Genomic DNA, 12,167 nt, shown 5'->3' on the forward strand with positions numbered 1-12,167 from the left:
ATTAAATTGGTCACAGTAATTTAACATGACTTAAATTTAAAATAATCCGACCGATTTTACTGAATCTGATCCAAATATCCGAATTGACACTTTAGGATGATTAGCATAGTAAGTACTTTGTAGGATAGAAAATGGTGGTAGAAAAATTGGGCCAACTGAGTGTTAATTAAGTGGGCCAGTAGGATTTATTTGTGGGGTTAAGAAGGTGATACATGTGATCTTATTAAAGATACCACGACATAAGTAGAAATTAATTACACTACCTTAACATAATTATTGTAGTAGATGACTTGACTAAGTGCATACTGAATAGGAGGTGTCGCTATTGTAAATTGATTTGGTTTTGTTGATCAGGATTTGGAAAACATGTTTCATGTTGTTTGAATTTAAAAGTTAATACTCTTTATTCATCCAATTTTACTTGTAACAACTTAAACTTTAATTGCCGATGCATAACTTCAAAAAGGAAATGAAACAAGATATTTCTCATACATCTCACAAGGCTCTGGGAAGCCTTTAAAGTGATTGGAACTTTTCACTTTACTTTTTAACTATAAACTTAACTTTATTCCAAAGTTTCAAACACATCTCTCTTTATTGACCTTATATCACCTCGGGCCTTTATGTAAACGACTAGTGAGCATACATGATCCAAATAACATTTTATAACTATGGTATGCATGTAGTGCCATCACTTGACTTTTTAATACCAAAACCTAAAGTTTTCCAATATGGCCCAATTTTGTGGATTATAGTCTTCAGTTTTGGAATATTTTAGCTTTTCCAAACCTCAAAATGAAATGTGTTGAGATGCTTATCATGCACCCCACTAGACCTCAAAAATACCACCTGAGTGATTAAAACCATCTATTTTATCTCTTAACTAACAAAATAGCTAGTTACAAGCTCACCACCCATCATTGACTCGAGACCACTCGGCCTTTATGAGACCAACTAGTGGGTTTACATGGTTGCAAACAAGTTGTTATGATCCTACGATACATCCTCCATCACAATCTTAGTTTTCGATGATACGACGAAAATCTCATAAAAGAGCCTAAATTTGTAGATTATAGCCTTCACTTTTGGATAATTTTGACTCTTTGAAATGGAACAGTAGCCTTCATAGTTAAAGTCTTCATATTAGAATTGCGAACCCGAATAATTTATTCATGAAGGTTCTCAAAGGATCCCTGAGGGCCTATTGTTGCCCATAGCCCCATAATCATCTAATTTATGTCTTGGAAGTGTCGTTGGTTTGGCTTTCTTCATGCTTGTTTAAATATCCATCAAATTTTATTAGCTACCAAATTGTCAAGAAATCTAAGATTCGATGGCCAAGTAAAGAAACACAAGCATATCAAGAAAGCCATAGCACAAACTGCATATCACAATCAAGCGGTATTATAGCCTACAGTGCAAGTACATTCTAACTCTCTACTCCAAAACCGAAAATATATGGATCACTTACAATGACGACACTGGAGGAGAATAACTACAGAAAAAAGAGAAAGGAAGGAGGGAAAGGGAATGGAGGAATCCAATTTCCTCCCCCTTTCCATAAACCAAATCCTTCCAAAGTTTTTTTCTAAAAAAAAAGTAGGAAAAAACCCACTTCTTCCCTTCCCTCCCCTCCCTCTCCTTCCTTCCTTTCCCACCACTATTGCTATCCAAACATTCTTAAACTAATAAGATTATAAAACGCTGTACATCAGAATAAGCTCAAGAAGCTGATACAATAATACAATACAGCACACAGGTAAGAGGGTTGAAATCCAAAATGTGACAGCAGCAAGTGCATTGGCTCATCAACCCCATTCACCAGCCCATCAGCAATCTTCTGACTCTGTCTACAATCTGATTCCTAGCATTTGTTGTCAGCAGTTGATATTCACAATTCTCATCTAAAAGAAAACGGTACACTTCCCATTCCCGATCTGATGCAGAATACCTGCCTATTTCAGCCTGGAATTGAACAAATTATATAAGCTACTTAGCATCTAGAATAAACTTTGCTTATCACTGGTAGACATTCAGAGAGCTGTTATACAAAAATGATATGTATCTTCTTACCGAGAAAATGCAGATGCCAAGCTTTTTAAGAGCAAGAGTAGCATCATGGAAAACTCGAGGTCTTCCCCGTCCAGATGACTCAACTGGATTAGCAACCAACAGTTCAGTGTCAGGCCCACGATTCGCTATGAGTACTCGCAATGGGTGAAGCATTTCCATCTTAAGACAGGAACATAAAAAATATTCTCGCTCAGGATCCAAAATCTTTTTTCCATCCTTCTGCTGGAGGAATAGGTCTATGTCACGATGTCCTTTGGTAACTTCTGGGATTCTACCATATGAAATCTGGGGAGAATATAGCAATTGCATAAGATATGTAATCCTTCATAATCATGAATATAGCTGAATGTAAAATGCAAACAACAATGACCTCCTAGTGATGAGCAGGCCAATGACTCACAAGTCACAACACAGATTGTAAAGCTAAACTATTTAAGCACTGACACAAATTGTCCTCAAACTTCAGCATAGGCTGTCCAAATATATATCTGAATCCTCTTCCTTAGTTCCTAATTCCAACCCCTTTCTGATGGTAGGAGAATATCAGAATACAAGAGGCAACCGCAACCAATAGACTATGAGATACAACCCATGATATTAAACTACCCATGGCCCCAATAAATGGAAACCTCAACCTACAAACACAAGAACTATTCTGTTCCCTGTAAGTCTACATTCTACAACCGTTGGTGCCTTAGCATTCAATTCACTATAGCCAGGAGCTAGCCTGCACAAAATTGCAATGACTGATCACAATTCTCAGTGCTTCCGGGATCCTGTAAGGCTACAGGAGTACGAGTTAGGAATTGTTCACAATTCTTGGTGCTTCCAAAACCCTCTTAAACTAAGACCTACAGGTTATGATTTGCAACATGACAAGTTTTATCAGCCAAAATTGATCTCAGCTTGACAATGTTCAAACTCCCTGTGACATGGACCTTTGTCCGGAAGTGCGGTATTGAAACCATTCAAGACAAGACAAATGCATTTGTACTCATAAACGCAAACATAAGGAGAACCTCACAATGTGCCCAACTTGATGACAAGGTCACTTGATCACCCAATCAAAGAAACAAATTTCCAAAAAAAAAATTACTAAGTATATTGAGACCCATTAATAGAATGTTATTAAAGCCACAACTGTACAAAGTTAAAACAACCTCCAGAACACAATATCTTGAAGGCCATACTTCCATAGGAAAATAAGGAGGATAAAAAAAAAACCAAGGAAATCAAATGTAAAGATTATAACTTTGTTCAAAGATCCACCACGAGAGGACAGGAAATCAGGATACATATATCACAGAAGTCTTGAGGTGAATGCCAGGTACAACCAAAATCAATCACAATATAGGCCCAAAGAGGCATTTTGGTACTTTGGTTCAAAGGGATCAAAAAGAAAAGAGACAATAAAGAACAGAAAGGAAAGATATGAGTAACCTTACAACTACCTAATATGTCTTGTATTGAAGAATCGCACTTATTCCTTGGTAAAAATAAATAAATAAACCCTAAGACCCTAAGACCCTGATAAAAATAAATAAACAAATAAACCTGCTAAAATCCCCACAACACTCCACCACCAACAGTCCTCTTTCTCTATCACTCCCATCACGCCCCCACCAACCATTACCCATCATGACACCAGCACTGCCTTCTTGTCTCTTTTATTTATACCACCATTACCAGTTTGTCATCTCCCTTTTTAACCTGCCATCAGCACAGCCTCAAACACAGACCCTGAACTCACCTTTTGTGCTCTACTTGGGCCACCAAGGAAAAATCAATCAACAAAAACCAAGAGCAATGTCAACCACCAGTAGAGAAGTGAGAATTTCCAGGCAAATTCATATTTTCCCAATCTGAAATTATTATAAGGCTTGTTTAGAAGTGGCCATGGTGATGTTATCAAGGTGGAAAGGGTAGGGTGGTGATGAGTTGGTGAAAGGCTAGGAGAAGGGTGGTTCTTGCATGGAAGAGGCATTCTTTAGCAGTTTGAGGCTGAAAGTGGCTTTTTGGGAAGATAGATACATGGTATGTAGTTTCTCTAAGTAGTAAAGTGTAAACAACCAACAAATATAATGGAATCAAAGTAAATGGCCTAATATACCCATCCCCTTAAAACTGGTTCAAAATGGAATAGTAAATGGTCCCAAATTTAGGATCAACAGAACTTCTTGAATGCAAGGGATAGAAGTGTGAAAGACATTGTTGCACAATCAGTCTATATTAAAACATTTGATAAGTTGTATAGCTCCATTGAAAAGGTAGATTTATGCAACATAAAAGATAGGAAGCTCATACCTTTACATCATGATCTTTCAGAGTTCTCATGATATCATAAATAAGACCTTTGTGGTCAACACAATGTATCTGAAATAGGGTATGACTTGGACTCAAAGAGTTATCCACGTTTACAGCAGCCTTTTTCAATTGTGTCAAATCTGCGCTAAGAGCTTGCATATGGCACTCCTTCTTAGAATACTCAGATGCAAAGAGCTCTTCAGCAACAGCAGGAGAGATGGATGAGGTACGTTTACTGGCCTCATGATTTGAGTCTGCTAGCTGAAATTCACAGCTAATACAAGATTCACCTAAAACACAACGCAGTCGTTCGTATGCTTCTCCTTGTCTCTCCTTTGTGTGGAGAAGCTCCCTGAAATGACATATAAAACAGATCATACATAACTGTCAGACAGCGTTGTCATGTCTGAATGTAGGCTACGCAGCACTTAGCCCTCTACATGTCATTGTTGCTTATTTTGTTTCTTTTGATTAGGCACATGATGATATATTTAAATATCAAGAAAAGGAAAAATTCGAACATAGAACTATATACCCAGCTAGGAAATATACAGATATATACCCAACTATTATTAATGACATTGAAAGTAGAATATCTAGCAACGATACACATAAATCTGACCATCAAACGGTAACATCCGTAACATGTTTGCTTTACCTTGTAGAAATTAGACATCTGACCTAATTAGTCCAGGGAGATAACACCTCCAGTGAAATTTAATGCAATTTAGTTCACATTGTTGGATTTAGGTGGATTTGGTATATTTCCTCAGCAGGTGTATTTTGTTGGAACGTACATTAAAACGGCAATAATGCATTTAAACCTAGATCACTGAAATTCACATTATAAAGGTTATCATTGTGCTACTAGAATTTGAATTCTACTGATACGAGATATTGCTTCTGATACCACTTCCAAATTCCAATTAAGAAAATTTCCTTAAGAGTATTAATACTACAATGTAAAAGGAAACAGGATAACAGACAGGTTGTGTTTTCACTTCATAAAATTAGGGGAGAAAGAATATATACGGTTGGAAATTGCCTTTTACAGAGTTAAACTAACTACAAGTAAGATTGATATATCTGTAGCTTTCTATATACCCTGCGCACGGCAGAATCCCTACTAATTAATGGTAGTAGATTGCGTTGTTATTGTTATCTAAGTCTACTCTAATCTAGATCATGATTCTAGATATGGGTTACAGACTTACAGCCGACATAAAACCTAAACAGATAGTATGCTCATCAGAAACAGCCTCCTTTCTTCCCAAAAATTAAAAAATTATGTACGTGTCTAATTGTATATTCTAAAGATTTCTTTTTGTATGCAAATTCAGTCTCATGGTGTTGCAATCAAAAGCTTGACAACAAATAGAACAAAATGAGTGCACAAAACAATAAAGGATTTATGGTAATCTTAAAGAATGTAATAACTCACAGGTTATCAGTGATAAAGAAGAGGTCCAGGACTCTGTCATCTGGAGTCGTCATTACTTTCACCCTCTCAATATTGAGCTCAAGCTCACAGAGAACATGGGTAACATCTAAAAAGAGATGCAAAAACCACAAATGACAAATCAATAGAAGAAATACGCAAACCTCTCAGTAAAAACAAGGAAGTATCACAGAATATTACCATATAACAACCCTCTTCGATCAAGGCAACAAAACTTTAACAAGTAAAGAGGAGAGGACTTGGATGGTGGCGGTGGAGCATAATAAAATGACAAGGAGCATGATGGGCAAAATGAAACAAGCCGTTCTTTTAGATTTTCCCATCGAACTGCATAAGTGCTAGAATGAGGAACCACCCACAACACAATGTAACACCACTTTCCATCCGTTGAAACATCTAGCAAAAAACAAAGAGAAGGGAAGTGCCATATCAGACATAATAATACAGTTTGCTACATTATTTACAATCAGCTGATTATGTTTTTGCAGCATACAAAAGAGGAATATCCATTTTTATATTCATAAACTAGGTACATAACAAAAATGCTGCAATGGAATTGGACCACTTATGTATCAACATCACCTTATCCTAGTGCAAGCAACACCCTTAAAAAAGCTATATCCATGGCAAGATAAACAAGGTCAGACATCAATAATTAAATCATGGTCCCGAGCCAATATACAGTTCTCAATCCACTATACGCAACCTTACTCCTATAAATAATACTACCTCCATTATTATGTGCAAAAAAGGAATATTTTATGTCTCACAAATAATAACCTTTGTTGCACAGAATAAGAAACGAAGGTAGTATCATTTGTCTTGTAAACATATTTTACATATCGAAAAGCTAGACTATAACATCACTCCCGACCAGGTGACCACACATTAGCTCATAAGAGTATATTCTCCTTCTTCATAAGTTAGCCACCCACCATGTTAGGTGTTTATACTTATTCCTAATCATACGTATACAGTATATCCATATTTTCAGCGCAAAAACAACCAAAATGTCCATGAAAATTGACAAACAAAATCAACTGTCCAACACATTGAACCACAAATCATAATTATTACTTACCCCTAATCTGATTCAATTCCCATATAATTAATTTCATTCAGTGAATTTGCCAACTTTATTATCAAACCCATTATTTTTTACCCTTCAACATGCATTTACGCCAATATTTTATACCTTCCCCATATCCCAACATCTATTTAATTTAGTTCCAGATAAATTGCAGAAAATATGGAAAAAATAGATAAATAATTTAAATACTTGTAAAAAATACCTCCTTTGGAAATGAAAAGGCCGAAATCAAGAATGGTGCGACAAATATCCAAACCAAGGCCAGATTTATCAGGGCAATTAACGGTAATAACCCAAGGATCACCGGATTTTTTCCCTTTCTCAATCGAAACGGTGTCGTCGTTAGGAATCCCCATTGAAGCACGGAAACCTAACGTTGAGATTGACGGCGTTTCACTGTCCAGATCCTCCGCGCCGCCGCCACCTGCTCACAGAGTTTCGAGCTTACCGGATATTCAGGTATGTTCTATTTCTCTTTTTTTTATGTAAGGTTATAGAGAGAGAAATTTGAGGCGGCAGACAGTGAGAGAGTTTTTTTTAATTAAAAAAAAAAAAAAGGTATAAGGGAGCCACGTAAGCAATCCTTTATCCACGTGGCAGTAGGGTGCTGGTTGATCTGTTGGTTTAGTATATTCCGATTTTATTTATTTGATTATTTTAATTTTGTTTATTTTTTGTAGGTTGAATTGTTACTCGTAATAGAATGAAGTGCAAGTTGTATTGTTGTAACGGACTGACAATAAATTGCGTCACTACACACTGGAGAATTCGCGCGAATTGGAAAAGGAAGAAGAAGACAATACAGTACTACAAAAAGTAAAAAAATAAAATTGGGAAAATGATGAAAATACGTGTTTCTGATGAATCATGAAAGTGACTTTTGTTTCATTCTAAAGCCTTGAGTGCGAAATTATTGGATGAATGGATGCTAGGATATTTTTCTTCAAGATATTGGAGTACTAGTAATCGTACTACATTTCTCAAGAGGAAAAATATTTGAAACATTCTCTAAAAAATCTCAATGTATTAGACAATTTCAAATTGATACTACCATCTTACTCTATTAATAAACAATACTCGTGCTTAGTAACTCGAATCATACAAGTAACTACAAGAAATTTTCATGGAATATTTGTGCTTTTCATTAATGTAAATTATACGAAATAAGATTCAGTCCAATAATAATTATAATAAATATTCTATCACCTTTTCACGAAATTGACATTAATTAATTTTAGATTAATTGTGAGTTTTAAATTCAATTCCTCATGAAATTGGAATTAGTTCACTAAGAATAATTGTTGGTTTTAAATTCAATTCCTTTAATGCTCCATAGAATCTCTAACTAAAATTGACAATAAATCAATAATAACTACTTTTATACGGGTTACTTTTATATATTACGAAATAATAGATAATAATATATATTTTTAAGTAGTGCAATTGACGTGTAAACTAATCAAAGTGATGCACTTAATTAAAAACAGGAGTATAAAGATAAAGCAAAATTTCAATAAAAGACCACACCAACATTTATCATCAGTATGATGCAAATCCCTATCATAAACTCCATTTTCTTAAATTTAATAGTGCTTAAAAACAAAAATAGGTTAACATCTGGTGCAACCACCATTTTCTTAATTTATACACACATCAAAAGGTAGGTGACAGTTCCACAAAAGAAATAAGTATATTGTAAAGAAACATAAAACTAGGCATTGTCTATTATTTAAGTGAAATCAACACATTCAAAATAGTAGTCCAAGTGCAATTTAAAAAGCCAAAGCCTTTACTCCTTTAGTATTTTTCAAGTGGACAACCTGCAACAAAACCTGGTAAAAGAAATGACAAGCAGAACAAGGAAATGCAATCAAAGCATATATGGTGTAGAAATTCCTGGTTAAGAGTTCATTAAACCTCATTAACCAGATTTTTAATTGATTCCTTCAGATAATAGTGACGTGAAAAGGACGAGCACAAGCTGCTTGACAAGCCACGAAAATGGGCCACAAAAACAGAGATGATAATCCTCAGAAGCTGATATTTCAGGAACTTTTTTTGTTGGTCAACTAACCAAAGGTTTTGGAGTCCAAACGTAACTGGCATAAATGACAAACAATACAACTCTATCCCCACACGGCCACACCACTATACCAGCCACCAATCATCAGGACTACTAACTGCTGAAAGGCTTTGGAGTCCAGACATAAATGATAAATGACGAATAGTACAGCTAGCCAAAACCACTATACCAGCCACCAATCTTCCCAAACCACTATGCCAGCCACTAATCTTCCAGGGCAAGTGCTTGATGAAAGGTATCAATCAACACCAACTGGCTGCCCTACTGTTTCAGTTAGTTTATCACACGAAAAAAGAACACCCCCAAATAACATTTTGCCAAAAAAACCATACTGCGCCTTGAAAGAAAACAGTTTATCAATGGATCATACTTCATTACTCCACCTAAAAATAGTATAGAGACATCATTCTGTTCCAACTTCCAAGGAAAGCATGATCCTAACATGACCTAAAGACTTGAAATCTTGTCAGCTGGTTCACTAAGTAATGGCTGGCATTTATACCTAAAGCTCAATTAACCACAAACAGCATATCATCATGTCAATCTTTTCAGAGTTGAGGATTGAGGTTTACAAGTCTTGAAACCAGGAGTGCTGAAGTTATAGGTTTATTGGTTTTGGGTGGGGGTTATTTAATGATGCTTAGGCATAACAATCACAGGAGACAATGAGCCATGAAGGACAGTGTGAAGGCCTAAAGTAACAAAAAAGTGAGGCTCAAATGCCGCAAGCTGCTTGTTAATGTTAATCTAAGAGCTGGCGTAGTCTTGCAGGGTCAGTCTAAGTATTAATCAGGTCTGATATGGGCATTAACAAAGCTCTAAGTGTCAGGACCATCAGGAGGCCTGGAAAGCAAACTGCGCCCTAATACAAGTGTGGCTGAACCACTACATCAGCTTCATAATGCATTATTAACTGTCATAAGTGTAAAACATCGCATTTTTAAACAAAAGCATTACACAACCCCTACACATAGATAATCAGGTCAATGACCATATGCACCCATTTAAAGTGTCAATTAACTTGACTACAAAACCTGTATATATCATAATTAAAGGGCTTCTAAAATTCATGAAAAAAATTCCTCACGGTTTCATTATCAACAAAAAAAACATCCAGCAACATAATCTTCAATAAAAGTTCAGAAGAAAATCTTAAGCATCAGCGCTTTTGTTATTCACCAGCCAGAAAAAGGCTTCCAACGAGCACAAAAATACATCAGCCATCTCTAGTGCCTGAAAAATACAAGAAGCAATCAAACATAGTCCAGTTGACCATTTTGTTTCAGAAATAAAAAAGGAAAGGTAAAAACATCAAGTGATGGTGCCAATTACAAGCCAATAACAGATAAACTACCCCAACATAACAGAGAAAAACACGTCTACAACATAACTCAAATGCCTCTAAAGAGGCTCTTATCTTGATGGTGCCAAGTGAGATGGAGGTACACAATGTTATCGTCTTCTAATTGACCTCTCACTATGTAAACAACGACCATTTACTTCTTCTTGCAGTTTAATTAACCATTTCAATTTAAATCGTGATGCAAAAGGTGAGGAATAAGAGATGGCTAAAGTTTGGGGGGGGGGGGGGGGGGGGGGGGAGGGGGGATGATTTGGGGACCTGAAGTACAAAATTAGTTTTTCTCCCTAACGATGAGCATGCTCTCTTCTATAAAATTACTCTAATAATATTAAGTTGCCAACATTGGTGGTCAACTGGTCCGTGGTTTTAATAAATGATACAAAAGGTGAGGAATAAGAGAAAATGCTAAAAATCCAGAAAAACAAAAATTATCCAATGAACTTTGTTCAAAATTAGATTTTGCTCTCCTCAAATGCCAATATTGGTGGTCTTAATAAGCTGTGAGATAAAAAAAATTGCCAATAAAATCCTCTTTGTAAGTTGATTTATGTTCCACATAACCTGTCTATAGGTGATTAATTATTTAACTATTGAATATTGATACATAGCACAGAAGGCTTTCTTAATGGCTTACTGGACACTGCTATCATTAAACAACTCAAATCACAAACGACCAGCCTCGAAGTTACATGGACACCCAGGATTCACTCTTAGTTGACGTTTGACTCTTTATAATAAGAAGATAGCATTACACCCTGAAAATCAGAAATATACACCCCCACCCCACCCCCCACCCTTTCTTGGTATGCACTCTTGCTTGACGTTTGACTCTTTATAATAAGAACTTAAGGAGACAGCATTACACCTCTAAATTGTAATTCTTTGGAAATCAGAGATATAAATCACCCCCTCCCAGCTGACTGATTTGGCTGTAAACCCTTTGAACGGATAACTCGTCATCCCATCAACCAAACATTTATGAACTACACCAATAACTATTCAGACACACAAAAGGTCATGGAATTTTGCCCCCTCTTTCCTACCACCAAATTTCTTTCCTTTCTAGTATGAGACAAAACAAGATGACCCAAAAATTGACATGGAAGAGGTTTGACCTCAAACAACCATAAAAAGAGGCAGTCAATTAGTTTCTATGCAGCAATCTATTACCTCAATAAACAAGTAAAAAAGTCAAATGCAGTTAGAGGGAATGACCCATTCATAATGACATAAACCATGAAATAGAAATGACACGAAAGACAGCTGCCTGTGGTTCTCTCTGACTTTACCCTTGTCAGTAATTTCTCAGCCGCAATTAATTCCCTCAGTGAACAAGTAATACATCAAATGCAGGTTGAGAGAATGACAACTATCCATTACAATTAAAGTCGTGAAATTTACATTAACATGAAACACTGATTCCTTAGGCTCTCTCTGACTCCCTCACTTGAACTGTTGATATAGCAAAAAAAGGAACTCCAATGTTGAATCCCAAACCTAATTTGAGCTGTAAGCAATTAAACTCGTCTATAACCTAATTCCTATGAGTAATGAACAAATTATAGACAAATTAGATATCGAAAACAAAATAAAGTCACCTTAATTCAACTCAGCAATAACTAAAAATCAAAACCTTCTAGCGATAACATAAAGGCAAATCCAAAATGACAAGTAACATAATCAAAATGAACAACTTTCTATTAAAAAATAAATTCTGCTCAATCCGACATGAATTAATCACTATAATATCAGTAGAAATCAAATCCAGATTGATAAACCAGTAAAAATCTCAGCT

General features: G+C 35.8%; 1 protein-coding gene across 1 annotated transcript; it reads right to left on the reverse strand.

Annotated features, from left to right (window-relative positions):
* Nucleotides 1-1,358: 1,358 nt before the first annotated feature.
* LOC145616613 (ACT domain-containing protein ACR9-like) lies at nt 1,359-7,443 on the reverse strand. Its single transcript, XM_081671365.1, has 6 exons — nt 7,129-7,443; nt 6,017-6,232; nt 5,819-5,924; nt 4,378-4,729; nt 2,074-2,358; nt 1,359-1,965 (listed from the first exon to the last, which is right to left on the reverse strand). The coding sequence occupies exons 1-6, from the start codon at nt 7,280-7,282 to the stop codon at nt 1,819-1,821; spliced, it is 1,260 nt and encodes a 419-aa protein (XP_081527491.1). The 5' UTR covers nt 7,283-7,443; the 3' UTR covers nt 1,359-1,818.
* Nucleotides 7,444-12,167: the final 4,724 nt, after the last annotated feature.

Source organism: Chenopodium album, chromosome 26, assembly GCF_948465745.1.
Source record: "Chenopodium album chromosome 26, dcCheAlbu1.1, whole genome shotgun sequence".
Lineage (NCBI taxonomy): Eukaryota > Viridiplantae > Streptophyta > Magnoliopsida > Caryophyllales > Amaranthaceae > Chenopodium > Chenopodium album.

What these genes read in the sequence shown, in the direction of transcription:
- LOC145616613 (XM_081671365.1), bottom strand. Translation starts at nt 7,282, where the DNA reads ATGGGGATTCCTAACGACGACACCGTTTCGATTGAGAAAGGGAAAAAA. An exon ending in TTCTTTATCACTGATAACCT is followed by an intron (nt 4,730 to 5,818) that starts GTGAGTTATTAC and finishes ATGTCATTTCAG; the next exon opens with GGAGCTTCTCCACACAAAGG. An exon ending in TGAAAGATCATGATGTAAAG is followed by an intron (nt 2,359 to 4,377) that starts GTATGAGCTTCC and finishes TATTCTCCCCAG; the next exon opens with ATTTCATATGGTAGAATCCC.